The sequence below is a fragment of the Canis lupus genome, chromosome 11, assembly GCF_011100685.1.
Source record: "Canis lupus familiaris isolate Mischka breed German Shepherd chromosome 11, alternate assembly UU_Cfam_GSD_1.0, whole genome shotgun sequence".
Lineage (NCBI taxonomy): Eukaryota > Metazoa > Chordata > Mammalia > Carnivora > Canidae > Canis > Canis lupus.
The window spans coordinates 70,555,921-70,570,445 of record NC_049232.1 but is presented as its reverse complement, the minus strand read 5'-3'; the positions used below and the strand labels follow the sequence as shown (position 1 = coordinate 70,570,445).

At 55.4% G+C, this 14,525-nt stretch overlaps 1 protein-coding gene across 1 annotated transcript in view; it reads right to left on the bottom strand.

Annotated features, from left to right (window-relative positions):
* The window catches only part of PAPPA (pappalysin 1), a 236,708-nt gene that overhangs the window by 59,715 nt on the left and 162,468 nt on the right, over nt 1-14,525 (bottom strand). Inside the window, 3 exon segments of the mRNA XM_038553223.1 lie at nt 6,485-6,698; nt 8,913-9,048; nt 10,020-10,136. Coding sequence (XP_038409151.1) covers nt 6,485-6,698; nt 8,913-9,048; nt 10,020-10,136 — 467 coding nt within the window.

The window sequence follows — 14,525 nt, the reverse complement described above, 5'->3', positions numbered from 1 at the left end:
ACACTGGGGAATTGCCTAGGACGCCTGCCACCTGTGTTATTGAGGAGAAAGGACATGCGTCCCAGAAAAATCATAAGGAAGCCTGTTTCCAACAGTGACGTGCCGCAGAAAGGGCACTAAAGGTGAAATACAGAAGATGACTGTTGGGGGCTGGGGGGAAGGACACCTGTGCAGGTGGGTTGGGGAAGGAAGCCTCCATGAGGAAGGGACATCTGAACTAAGACCTCCATGATGCCAAGGGACATGCCATGCAAAGGTCTGGGGCAGAAGGAGTCCTAGGTGGAAGCAAGAGCGTGCACCAAGTCCAGGACAGAATGGAGCTCAGCATGTTCATATAATCAAAAGGCCCATGCATGAGAAATAGAGAAATACTTTGGAAACCATGATGCTGCAAGAGAAGGTGGTTTCTCTACTCTGGTTCTCTCTGTTGTAGAATGAAAATATCCCCTGGTCACAAAGGTTTCATGGTCAAAAGAACTGGATTAGTAAATCAGCTTTTTTTTTTTTTTTTTTTAATTGCAGGACTACTCAGAACCTTGAATGTTCTAGTGCACACTGGGGATTTCCAGAAGGGGCTGCGGCACACATCATTTCCCAAACTGATAACCTTTCCCAATGGGACATTTCTGGATTAGCGTGCTCCAGAGCATGCCGTTTCAGCACATCGGTGGGTGCCCAGCCTGCGGGCTTGAAGACAGGCAGAAAAAGGGGAGACGGCGATGTGCACCAGGTGTCAGCCGCTATGTCTTCCCTGCATCACCTGACTTGCACCCTCACCGTAACTCCTGGAGGTAGTACGAGGACTCCCATTCTCGAGAAGAGGGAAGTGAGACTCCAGGAGTTCAGCTGGCCTGTCCCAAGGCAAGGACCCGCCAGTGGGTCCGCCCGTCTGTCCCCTCAGCCCCTGCTCTTCTCTTTGCTTTCCCATTAGCTGGAAGGGTTGTGGGAACACACTGTCCAAAAACGATACACATTACCCCACGTGCCCCTCCCAGATACCTCCCTGTCATTGCTGAAACACAAAAACAGGGAAAACAAAGGCCGAAAACCCTCTGGCTTCATTAAAAGCAAACTGGGGGAAGGATTCAATACCAGTGATGAGCAATAAAAATAACAAAAGGAGGAATAAGAGAAGATACTTCTCAGAGGGAGGACATTGGCTGATCTGAGGGATGGGGGAAGGGACATAGGTACTTTTATCAATGAAATTCTCACATCTGGGCAAAGATGGAGATGCAGCCCCAGCCAAAGATAAGCAGATATTTATAAATTTATAATTATATATTTTATTAATATATTGATATATTATTATATTTAATATATTATTTATGATACATTAGTTATTTATTATAAATATATTAATATAGTATTTATAATATTATAAATAAAATCATAATTTATATATTTATTTATTATATATAAATTTATTTATTAGATATTTATTATATATCTATATATTTATGTATTTACTTACGGACTCAAGTCCCACATAGAAGCATATCCTAAGTGATGCACCAGCCAGTCCCCCAACACTGTCCCCACTGCCCAGGGAAATGGCCCCCAATCATGCTCAACCCAAAGGATGGATGTTGCTCAACCTGAACACAGAAGACCAGCAGTGAAAGGGAGGACGAGGGTCCCACCCCGGGCTGCGCCCTGCCTGCCTCGGCGCTGCAACTACACCGCAGGGCGGGGGGATCCTAGCGGCAAGGTGGTCTATCGATCAGTCCGGGGCGCTCAGTGGGGACAGCGGAGAAGACAGCACATCCACACGGGAAAAGGGAGAGAAGATGCTCCTGGCAGGAGGGCTTGCAGGGCCCCTGGGAAGCAAGACTGAGAAGGAAAGATCAAGACAGGACCCCCGTGGGGAGGTGGGTGGGGGTTGGGATAACGGGGTGACAGGGCACTGAGGGGGGCACTTGATGGGATGAGCACTGGGTGTGATACTATATGTTGGCAAATCGAACTTCAATAAAAAACAAATGAAAAAAAATGAAAAACTAAATTCGGGATGCAAATTCCTGGATTCTCATGTTAAAAAAAAAAAAAAAAGACAAAATTCTTTTTTTCTTTTCAGCCTGGGAGGGATCCCCAGAGGCTCTGCACCCTGGAATCCCTGGAGCCAGTGAGGGGTTGGCCCAGGGTGACGAGGCAAAGTCGAAGCCTGCAGGGTCGGGGTGGCAGCCAGCTGGCCAGCAGAGCAGAGGCAGGGTCACTCCACGCCCAGGTGGCCCGCGGGTCCCCTATCGTGTCTCCCAGCCTGAAGGTCGTCGCTATGAACGCTCCTGAGGGTCAGACGTCAGCAAGTCATGAGGGAAGAAGACTGGGGAGGCCCGGCACAGGGTGGGCTCTGCTCTGGCCCCCGTGACCACAGCCTTGAAACCTGTGACCAAGAGGAAGGCCTCTGCGATTCCCGCGGCGATGCCAGTCCTGCCGGGAAGCGGCCGCCTGGCTTTGGGGACTCACGTCCCTTGCTGGGACTGCAGAAGCAGACAATCCATCAGAGGCCCGAGCTTTCAGGGACCACGATCTTACGAAGACAAAATAACCGACGTAGATCATTTCAGAGCCTTTCGGCGGGGGTGGGGGGTGGGGAAGAGATTGTGAAAATCCCCATTATTGACAAGGATGTGCGTGGAAACGGAGGAGACCTCTGATGGGAGCGGAAGCTGAACCGCCTCTTGGAGGAGAGTCAGGAGCCTCTGTCACCGTCGGAGAGACACACGCTCAGCACAGCAGTTCTGTCTGCAGGTGCATCCCCCACATCTGCCACTCCCAACCGGTGTGCCGACAGGTGCTGAGCCGCTCGTGGGCAGGATAAATGGGGGAGCCTGTGGTCTCTGGCCACGAGAAGCTTCTTTCCAGGCTCCAAATCTCACACACAAACTCCTGTAGAGTCATCTGATGGGACGGACACTCGCGCGTGGGCTCCTCTCGGGGCACCGAGTCCAGGAATTCCTGTGGGCACCATCCCTCACCCGCACACCACCTGGTCTAGGTCCACGCCGGCTGGAAGGAGTCAATCTGGTCCCGTGAAGAATTTATTTCCTCCTAGAGCTGGCTCACTAAAGGTTAGCTCCCTATCAGAACTGCCCTTCTCTGGGTGGGCCGGCATGGGGAAGAGGAAGACGGAGAGGGAGAGGGAGAGGGAGAGGGAGAGGGAGAGAGGATGCAAACAATAAAAGGGGCTGGAGGAATGAAGGGGGGAAGGAAGGAGGGAGGAGAGAAGGAAGGAAGGAAGGAAGGAAGGAAGGAAGGAAGGAAGGAAGGAAGGAAGGAAGGAGGGAGGGAGGGAGGGAAGGAGGGAACGAAGGAGGGAAGGGAGGGAGGAAGGAAGGAAGGAGGGAGGAAAGGAAGGAAGGAAGGAGGGAAGGGAGGGAGGAAGGAAGGAGGGAGGAAAGGAAGGAAGGAAGGAGGGAAGGGAGGGAGGAAGGAAGGAAGGGAGGGAAGGAAGGAGGGAAGGGAGGGAAGGAAGGAAGGAAGGTGGGAAGGAAGGAGGGAGGGAAGGGGAGGGGAGAGGAGATGAGAGGAGAGAGAGGATGGGAGTTTACTGATTGTGTAAGCACGGGGCCCCCTGAAGTTTATAATAGCTGCTCAATCTCTGTTTAGAAGCAGAGGATAGTGTGCGTGTGTGTGCATGTGTGTGTGGGGGTGTGTGTACGTGTCAGACACGCCGGAGCCTCAACCCATGGCTGTCGCGTCCCTCACTGAGGCAGCCTCTGCCCCTGGCCGGGCCGTGCCCCCGGGGCTCCCCCGTCCCCCAGCTGTGGCCTGGGACTGGGCTGCGATTCCACACCAGGTCCTCTCCCTCGAAGCCTGACCTTGCTCCCGTGGGCCTCCTCTGGCCGTGGGGGCCTTGAGCCCCTGGAATCTGGGTCGAACACACCGCCTGCACTGACATTGCGGGAGTGATGCGTCTCCTGTGGCGGCCCACTGGGCATCGGTCACGCTGCTCCCAGGACAGGGGAGCAGAAAGGAGAAGGGAGAAGAGTGGACGGAGGAGGGGCCGCACCAGACTGAGGGGCGGGCTGAGGCTGAGGCTGAGGCTGGGGCTGGGGCTGGGGCTGGGGCTGGGGCTGGGGCTGGGTCGGGGCGGCCTCTCCGGACCTGGGCAGCAGCTGAGGTCAGAGGCCCGCGCCGCCCGAGCCAGCTGAAATGTGCGCTGTAAAAAGTGATGCTATTTACCTTGGTGTTTTGAGAAAGAAGAAAAACATCCCATGGCTTTTTACAGTTGTTGCTTATTTTTCTTTTCTTTCCTCCCGGTTTGTTTGTTTTAATGCATTTGCACATTTGTGGGGTCCTGACTGTTTGGGTAAGTGCCTCTCGGGCTCTCTGGGTGCAGCTGCTCCCCTCCCCAGCAGCCCCCCTTCCCCGGAGCCTCCGGGAGGGGTCCTCACCCCCCAGCCGTCGGTCGGTCAAGCCGCTGAGGCCCCCGGACCTCGGCTCTCTCCTCTCCAGCCGCCCCGCTCACTAGAGGCCCACGCGTGAGCAGCCGGGACGGGTCCCCTTCTCTCCCAGACGCGCTTGGCTCCGAAGGGTGTGCGTGTCTGTTAGGGGCAGACGACGCAGGGCTCTGCCTCCTGACCGCCCGGACAGCTTGACTCTCGTGCTCTTGTCCGCACCTCACGGGACAGGTGTCATAATGACATAAAATAATGAAATGCGGTAACGAAGTGCACGTTGGTTCCCTCCGCCCCCCGTACACCCCCACCAGCTCTTGGGAACCAGAGAATGTTAGAACGGGAAAGGACCAGGGACAACATCCAATGCATCACCATCCTCCTATGGACGGCGAAACGGAGGCCCAGAGAGGCGCAGTGACGGGCTCAGAGTCACATAAGCAGCCAGGGACGGCGGGGGCGGGGGGGGGCAGTTCTTCGGCCCCATGTCAAAGAACTCAACAAATGCTGGAGCAATTGATTTGTTTCTGGTGTCAGGCACTTCTAACGGTTTACTGCTAATGAAGAATTCGGAGAAGCCTGGGCTGGCCTCAGTCAACTTGCCCGTGGTCCCGGTGGCCGGGCAAGGATGGGACGGAAAGCACTGCAGCAGAGGTCTCAGGGATTTACATTTCCCATCGACACTGTTTCCCTGAGTTCTGAGAATTGACTTATTTTTATAGTCTGGAGAGCCGGGGAGGAAAAAGCCCTTTTAGTGTGAAATATAAAGTGATATTTAAGGAGCTCTTTTGCCTCCGAACGATTGCAACAGACTTTGCACAACAGAAGCTAGAGACAGTGGGTGCAAAACAATGTGGGTTTTGCAACCACCTTTGGAGTCCCCTGTGGCGGCAGGGGCGTGGGAAAGGCAGTGCCCCCCCCCAACCACGGTCCCAAATGTTTTCTTCTCCTCGCTCCCAGGTATACGGGGCAGGACTGGCTCGCCTTTCAGAGGGCCTCCCCCTGGGGGAGCCCACCGAGGCCCCTGCGCCCCCTGCCTCAGTCTCTCTCTCTCTCTCTCTCTCTCTCTCTCCCCTTCTGGAGCTCATTAAACAAACATGAGAGGTGCTGTGTGAGCCTGGACCAGCCCTTCCCCTTTGGGGGCCCTGGGATTCTGGGGAGTTTGGACACTCCGGGTGTCCTGGGTGATCTCCAGGGCGGCTTCCTGCTCGAAGGGCCTCATGCGGAGTTCCAAGCGGAGACGCACCGCCGTCGGATCCGGAAGGGGCCGCAAATATTCCGCATCAATACCTCGCCTCTGCATGGTGCCCAGCGGCCTGTGAGAGGACGTGCGTCGACGGCGCACCACTAGCCCTCACGGCCACCCGGGGCGGGTGTGTGTGTGTGTGTGTGTGTAGATATTCCCGTCCGTTTATTCAAAAACAGGAAAGCGAGACTCAGAAACGTAACGTGCCTTGCCATGGAGATGCAGGCGAGGAGGGGCACATCCAAACCCAAGTAGGAGTACCCCCCAAACTCGGATCGCTCCCCGGAGACCCCAGCTCTCCCAGCTTCAAGCGGGGTGCGTCACTGACACCACTTGAGACGCACTGATGGAGCGACGTGAGGCCGCCACCAGGGCCCCCGAGACCGCTGAGGGCATCTCCGGGGCTAGGCTTGGGGCGGACACGGACGCTTCCCCATGGCTGAAGTCCAGGGAACCGGGCCGGAGCCAGTGCCAGTCCCCTGCACCCTCCTAGATATCCCAGCGTGTCGGAGCTGCACGGCAGCGAACCCCCACCCCCGGCCCCTCTTTGTTCAAATGTGGATGCCCAGACCCGGGCAGGGGACGTGCTGTTGCCCACGCAAGCCGGCCATCGGCGGCGGTGGGGACTGTGAGTGGGAGGCAGGGCCTTCCCACCGCGCCCGCCTGCTTCCCTCCCTCCCAGGCCCGGGAGCCGGAGCCCCACGCCGGGTGGGCCGTGTAGACCCCAGGGCAAGGGCCCCGCTGGAGGCCCGAGGCCAGAGAAGGGAGGCAACGCGCATGTCCGTGCGCCGCCGAACCCCAGCCAACGGCCCAGGGCATGCGACCCGGGGTCCCTTACCTCTGCTCGGCTGAGCTGTAGGTCTCCCCTCTCTGGCAGCTGCTCAGGGTGACGGGGTCAAAGTTGTCGAAGGAGCGGAGGGCCACCCCCGAGATGGCGACCAGGGGTGAACTGAAGCTCACACGGACCGCCTGGCTGTGGTAGAAGGGCTGGCTGAGGTCATGCACCACGGGGATAATCAGGGGATTGTTCCTGCAGCTCAGGACATGGAGGCCTGTCAGGGGAGACAGAGGGCCGCGGGGCCAGGCTCATTACTCAGGGCCAGTCACGCCCCCCCAACGGGCCCTTCCCGAAGCCCCCAGACCCTTTCATGTCACTGCACAAAAGCACCATTGGGTGGCCAGTGGGGATTTTGAGTTTGATTGAAAGTTTCTTTGTCTGCCTTTTTCTCTTGGTTCCAAATCTTTCCAATCCCTGTGCCTCCCTGCCCCCTAAGCTCTCCCTTCACCCAGCGCCCACAGCCGCCCGCCCTCCCCCCGGGCCGCCCCCCCCCGACGGGCGTGGCTGGCCCTGACCACCCTCCCGCACGGCGACAGGGCCCGCAGGCCAGGCCGCCTTCCCAGGCAGCCCGCAGCTGGTAGGGACCATCCAGGGGAGCCAGGCCCTTCCTGGGGGGCCAGGCCTGGCCTCGGTGCTGATGCAGGAGCCCGGCCTGTGAGGCGCAGACCCCACAGCCGTGCTCAGGGGCGACGCGGAGAAGCTGGGCAGGGGGGCTTCCCGGAGGCGCCCAGGAACAGCCTTCCAGAAACCCGGGTCCCTCCAGAGCAGGGAGCAGGTCCCCAGGTGTCCAGGACGAAGGCGGGCGGCAGAGAGGAGGGCGCACCCAGGAGAGGGAAGGGGGCGGCCGGGTGGGCCGGGTGGGCCGGACGCTGGCTCTGCTGTCTGCCGGCCTCGGCTCACGGGGCGCTCAGCCGGTCACACCCCAGCCACGTGACCCCAGCAAAGGGTTAAACTCGCTTCTGCATCTACCACGGGGATGATCCCCGCCCGGCAGGCCTGCTGGGTTGGGCGTCTGGCTCCCGCTCCAGAAGGTGCCCTTCCGCGGTCAGTCCCGGGGGCGCAGGGGGGCAGGATGCTGAGGACAGAGGACCCCGCGGGGAGGGACGGGGACACGCCGAAGCCCCGGACGCGGGGTCACGGGATCCAAGTAGCTTCTGTGGAAGCGGGCCTCCCCCGCCCCCCGGGGCCTCTGCGATGCCAGCACAGCTAGGAAAATATTTGCCTCGCACTTAGGGAAATTTCCCCGGATTCCAGATAAGTCCGGAGGGGTTTTCTTTCTCTTCCTTATTAACACGTCCCCCCTCGCCTCTAAAACTCACTAAATAAGTAAACAGAAAAACAAAACACGAAACCCTCTCCCGCTCCCTGGGCTTCCGCTTGACCCTGCGGTGACCCCTGGCCTGCTGGCTCCACGCGGGTCTCTGAACCCAGCTCCCCAGGGGCGGTGCAGGCCTCGCTCTGGAGCCCGGCCTCCCCGGCTGGCCTGGAATTCCCAGCCCCTGGAGTGGCTGCACCGGAAACAGGACTCTCCTGGTGCCAGGCCCTGGGCTGGGCCCCCTTACCACTGCCGGGAGGGCCCCTCCGTTACTCCCTCTCAGTCTCGCTCTGACGATCACATGGCACCGTGGGGACAAGAGGACAGCAAGATGCCACATGAGGTGCTCTGAGGTCGTGGAAAGCGTTCACCTCTGTGGGCCCAGTGAGTGGCAGGGACAGCACGGAAGCCTGGGCCCTCAGCCCCGGGGCTGGGCCCCCCCACCTCTGCACCGAGCACATGCGGGTACACAGAGGGCTCTGCAAGTGACAGCTTGACCACTCTGGCCCCGTCCTCCCCGCCCTCCCCCAGCCCTGGGCGGAGGCAGCGCCTCGGCAGACAGGACCTGGCTCTGGATACACCTTCCTGCTCCCCACACTGGCCTTTGCTTCTCCTTCCTCCTCTGGGGAGCTCTGCAGGTTGTGCTGGAGAAACGGCTGCCACTGCGGGGGACTGAGGGACACCTCGGGCTGCAGGGTAAAGCGCCCTGGCTACGATTCCAAGCTCCTGGCTCCTTCTCTCTTCCTGGTCACTGCCCCGCCACCCGGGCTCTCCCAAGGCCTCTCTTTGGGTGTCAGGTGCTGATACCTAGAGGAAGGGCCTTTGCTCGGTCTCCTTCCCAGGGGTCTCCTGAGGGTCACATGGGGTGCGCGAGGTTAAAGGTGCCTGGTAGAAAGGAGCTGTTGAGAGGACTTGGACGGTGGCCCCTTATCCCCATATCTACCACACCCAGGCCCCTCTGGATACACAAAGGCCTCCTGATTTGCCACCAGAACGCCAAACAGAGACGCAAGAAAGAGGGAAGGCGAAGGAAGACCTAGGTCTCAGCTGCTCCTCAAACCAAGCCCTGGATAGATACGGTCCTGAGGGCCACGGGCATGAGAACGCGCTCACCGAGATCATGGCTCTGATCTTTGGTATCAAAGAGCTGGACGCTGATGGTTTCCTGCTTCTGGTCCCCGTAATAGGTGCCATCGGTCACCAGGTGGACGATGACAGCTGCAGCCACCATTGGCTGAGAGAAGTATGCCTGAAATGCAGAAGACACAGGAGGGTCACGCTCGGGCACGTGGCTGGGGAAGCAGCCATGGTGCGGGGGTTTCAAGGAGCATCTTCCATTTTAGGGACTGGGCCGCTCATCATGGGTCCAGGATAGGAATAGGGAGGCAGGGGGTGAAGAGCACAGGCTCTGAGGTGGGAAGCTCTGTGCCAACTTGGCTCTACTCCTGCTGAGCTGTGTACAGTGAGTGGAGGCTCAGCGTCCATGGGCCTAGGCTCCCTCACCTCCCTCCAAGTGATATATTAAGTGAATAACTCAATCATAGGGTGCCTGTGAGGCTCCAGTAAGATAATGGGAACAAAGTGTCTGGCACATACTAAAACCATAAAAAAAGAAAGGTGCTGTTATTATTTGTCACTTCTCCATGCTAGCCTCTGTGTTGGGCAGCAAGGAGACAAAGCCGAGTAAGACCCAGCCCTTGCATTTCTGCGGACCATGGAGTTCAAAGTGGGTGTGCAAATCAAAAGTGGATTTGCAAATCAAAATCAAAATGGATGTGCAAATCAAAAGTCAATACAATCCACAATCCTTAGTCAGGAAGATGGGCCCAAAGAGAGCCACCGAATAATGTGACAAGCACCATCCAACAGATGACCAAACACAGGACGAGAAGGGAGAGAACAGTCAGTCACTCCTCTGCAGGGATCAGTTAAGCCTTCAAGGAGGAGAAGACAATCTTAAAAGGCCTTGAGCAATGAACAGAAGGTTCCGGGAAGACAAAAGGTATCCAGAGTCTTTGCCAAAACAAGAATGACGAGGGGCATTCCATGAGCGATGAAGGGATTCTATTTCAGGAAGCATCCTATTGCCAAGTGTTTTGTTCTCTGTCCTGACCATGAGCACCCTCAGGGAGGAGACAAGCCATCCTGAGGAAGGGTCATGGGAGTTGGTTCCTGGGGGCCACTGCTGGAGAGTCTAAGGCTCTTAAAGCTTTGGCTTACCCGGAGCCAGAAAGTGGTCTGAGCCATCTGGGAGTAGTATGGGTAGCTGATGGTACAAGGGTACCAGGCATGCTGGGAAATGCCTTCACTGAGATCTATCACCTTCGTTCGACACACCTGCGAAAAGATAAAGAGAAACGTGTTTTAGAGGGTGTCAGAAGTTGAATTAAATTCAAGTAGAAACACCTTTGCCATCCACCTATTTTGTTCTTGGCGCCACAGGAGGAAACCGGGATGACAGACAGGAGCCCGCTGTGCTCCAGGAGCCCACCGCCTACCGAGGAACAGGGAACCCTCCACACTCTTAGGGACAGGACAGATACCACGTTTTGGTGGTGGAGGCGACAGAGACATTCTCATGGGGGCAAATGCTGGAGGAGCTGACGTCTGAGTTGGATCTTAAAGAATAGAGGAGACAGGGGGTTAGGGCACTGCGGGTGCCAGGAGCAGGAGCAAAGGCTCCGAGGAAAGTGGAAATCTGGAATGCTTCGGTTGTGCTTAGCTGCCTGGTATTCTGAGAGCTTGGGGAGGGCAGCAGAAAAGGCAGGAGGAGGGGTGGGATCTTGCAGAGTCGTGAATCCAAAGCAGAACATTTTAGAACAAATCTGAAAATTGTGCCCAGATCTGTATGAAGGAACAGAGGAAAGACTATGATAGTATGGGCCTATCCCCCAAAGACAGGATGTGTGTGTGTGTGTGTGTGTGTGTGTGTACACTGTGTGCACGTGTGTATACTGTGCATCCACATGTCATTCCATTCCTCAGGTCGTTCACGCATCCGAGTCCTATTTGTTGGGAGATTGCTGTTTGCCGAGCACTGTGGGACGGGACAGACGCTGAGGAGCTAGGGCCGACCATGAGCGCACGTGTCCATCCAGGCACCACACAGGTATGCGCAGCTGTAAACTGTCGAGTAGAAAACAGGAAAAGCTCTATGATGGAAAAGGAGAGAAACAACGGACTAGTTCTTGAGATTGGTGAGGCCTTTCGCAGCAGGCCGCCCCACGTCCGTGCTGCTCCTCTGACCTGGGATGTGGCTCCTCTCTCAAAACTCCCTGTGGATCTGGGCCTGTCATGCCACACGTCTGGGTCTCAGTGTACTCATCTGAGAAGGGCCGACTGGCAAACGCTAAGGCTCCTGCAAGCTATAAAAAAGACCCCAGAAGGTCATAATAGACACATATACATGTAAAACAAACACAAAAGAGAGGGAAAAAGAGAAAGTATATGCAAGGATCAAGGATACGGATTCCAGCGATACCTAGAGTAGCAAGAGATCGGGAACAGTTTATATGTCCTTCTGTGGGGAAGGGATGCATCGAGTAAGAAACAGTCACGTGACCATCCTTCCATTTGGCAAAAGACTGTGAAGAGGCCTGAATTAAATCCATGCACAGGGATGATAGTAGAAGTATTCAGTGTCAGGTCCAGTGTGGGTCCTGGCCACACGAAACAGAAGCTCTCCCTCCTCCCGAGTCCAAGACATCAATGGAGAGGTTGCAAAAGCCTAATACTCCGCGGGGAGGGAGGCGGAGCAGGAACGAGGTATGAATGGACAGGTACAATATGATGTCATTTACAAAAAAAATCACACAGAGCAAGACAATCTCCCTACCAGAGATCCCTAGAGATGACTACAGAAGAATTAAAAACAGAGTAGAAGAGTCGTATGTCAAATGTGCTATAGTCAAATTCAAGATCAAATGCGTGGCCGCGTGGCTGCGCCATCATCTACAACTGCAATCATCAGTGCCTTTTTATTTTTTAAATGAACTTTTTTGTATTGGAGTGATTTCATATTGACAAAAAAAAGCTGCAAAAGTAATAACTGAGTCCTGAATGCGCCTCCTTCATCTGGTGTCCCTTGCCGTTAACATCTTTATCAATTCATTCTTGAAGCCCCATATAGAGGGGCGCCTGGGTGGCTCAGTTAAGCATCTGCCTTGGGCTCAGGTCATGATCTTTGGTTGCTGGGATCAAGCCCCACATTGGGCTCCCTGCTCAGCAGGGGGGGGTGCTTCTCTCTCTCTCTCTCTCTCTCTCTCTCTCTCTGTTCCTCTCCCACTGCTCATCCCCTCTCTCACAAATAAATAAAACCTTAAAAATATTTTTAAAAAATTAAAAAGTTGCTTAGCCAGCTCTGAAGCATCACCCAGGACGTCCTGCAGGGGCATGCTGGCCTCCGCTAAGGAGACCCTGCTTTATCTTTGACATCTGCACATGAGATGAGCTCACAGGTTTTCAGGGATTCCAGGGTTCCCTGGAGGCCTCCACCTGCGGCTCAGGGTGTGAATCTGCTTCCTTCCTTCTCTGCTGCTTTACCTGTAGCATCTCCGCTCACGGGTCTTACCTATCAAGCTGCCATGTCATGTTTCCCTTCAGAAAAGAGCTTCACTGCTTTAAGAGCATGGAAAAGTAGTAAGAGCCATCTATTGCCAAAGTTCCCTTTCCCCTCCCTGAGAAATCAGTGGGTCCTGGGCATGTAGCAGGAGTTTTCCCCCCGAACGTCGCGTGTCATGTCTCAAGGAGTGTAGAGGTGCCAGGAATCAACCATCTCATTGGCCAGAAGCAGGTGACAGCTTCTGTTGGTCAAGTCTCTCGAAGCCCAATACCGAGGAGACCGGGGGGCAGACCAGCCACTTTAATAGGCTGGAAGATGTCTTTGAGTTTATTTTTCTCAAAAACAACTGGGACTGGGCTTAGGCAGATCTGCCAGTGGATTGTGTTACATTTTACAACAGTGCGAGACTTTGCATAAACTATCTATGGCATTTGAAATCCTGGCCAGCAATTCGACATGTATCATTTGGAAATTCTTTCCCCTGTGTTCGGAGTGTTCTGAGCTGCCCGTCCCCAGCAGAGTGTGGTTGGAGCACATCTCTGGAGTGCTGGGCGGCGGCGGGGGCGGGGGGGGGGGGATGCTTATCTCTGCATCTAAGACACCAACAAAGCCCTCTTATTGCTCAAATACAATTTTCTCTTATCTGGTCAGCTCTATCAGCACCAGACAGGGCTTGAGAATAACTGCTGTTATTTTATTCTCCTGTTTTCCTATTTAGATTGTGTTTGTTTCAAGCTGGCTGCGATCCTGGCCGGGGACAGTCAAGCAGATCAGAGAGGAGCAAACAAATCCAGCTGAACCTTTGCCCAAAGCCCCGGTTGATCTTAAAACCTTCTACGTTCCTGGGGGAGGCTGGCGGGGAGGAGCGGGGTAGGCCACAGGGGAAAGGTGAAGCGAACACTCACAGGCCTCCTGCTTTTGTAGACCTTGCGGATTCTGCTCATTCACCAGCTACTTACTGAGGGTGGGTGGCACCCCCCGGGGCTCTGCACAGCTGAGAGAAAAAAGAGCTTTGCTCTTGGCCACAGGGTTGGTCACTACGGTCCAAGTGCGATCCCAAGGTGACTGATTCCACGGGGATGCTCCGTTTTCATCCACTCACTGCTTTGCACCCTCCAAAGAAAGCCAAGTCCGACTGCATAAAGCATTACTGAACAACGGAGACTTTCCTGAACATTCATGCGGAAACAAGCAGGAGAGTTACATCCCACGCTCTGTGGGGACCCGAGCTCCCCTGGCAGCCGCAGGAAGTGGGTGCCGTCTCCCTCATCATCCCCTTTCCTCCAGTCGCTCTGCTGACCTCCCCAACCCTCCTCACCTCCCCGTCTTCCCAACTTGCACCTCCCAGATCGCGCGTGAGCCATTCTTCTCTCCCTCGGATGACCCGGTCTTGCACACACATCATCTTTCTGATGATGCCACCTAACAACCCTCCCCAGTGCTGTCGGGGGCTGAGCATAGTAACCTGTTGCCCTCTCCATCATGCTGCTATCCGTCCCTTCACATCACTAGACCTTGCAGAGCACACCTAGGGGCTCTAAAAACATGGGCAGCCTCCAGGCTTCGGGTTGCCCTGACAGATGAAGAGGGGGGCCTCCTACAGATGGAACCTGGCTTTCGGCTTTGCCCACTTTCGGCCCACATGTCCGCTACGGCATTATTCACAATAGCTGAGATGTGCAAAAAACTCAAGGTCCATCAGGAGGTCAATGCATAAACAACATGTCATCTGTTGATAGAATGGCAGCATGTTATACAGCCAAAAAAAAAAAAAAAAAAAAGGAAACCCTGCCATATGTGATGCTAAGGATGAACCTGGAGGACATCATGCTAAGTGAAATAAAGCCACCACAAAAGGACAAATACTGCATTATTCCACTTGCATGAGGCAGCTACAGAAGTCAGATTGGGGGATCCCTGGGTGGCGCAGCGGTTTAGCGCCTGCCTTTGGCCCAGGGCGCAATCCTGGAGACCCGGAATCGAATCCCACGTTGGGCTCCCGGTGCATGGAGCCTGCTTCTCCCTCTGCCTCTCTCTCTCTCTCTCTCTCTCTGTGACTATCATAAATAAATAAAAACTTAAAAAAATATATTAAAAAAAAACTCCCTTAAAAAAAAAAAAAAGAAGTCAGATTGGTAGAATCAGTGAGTGGAACAGTGGCGGCC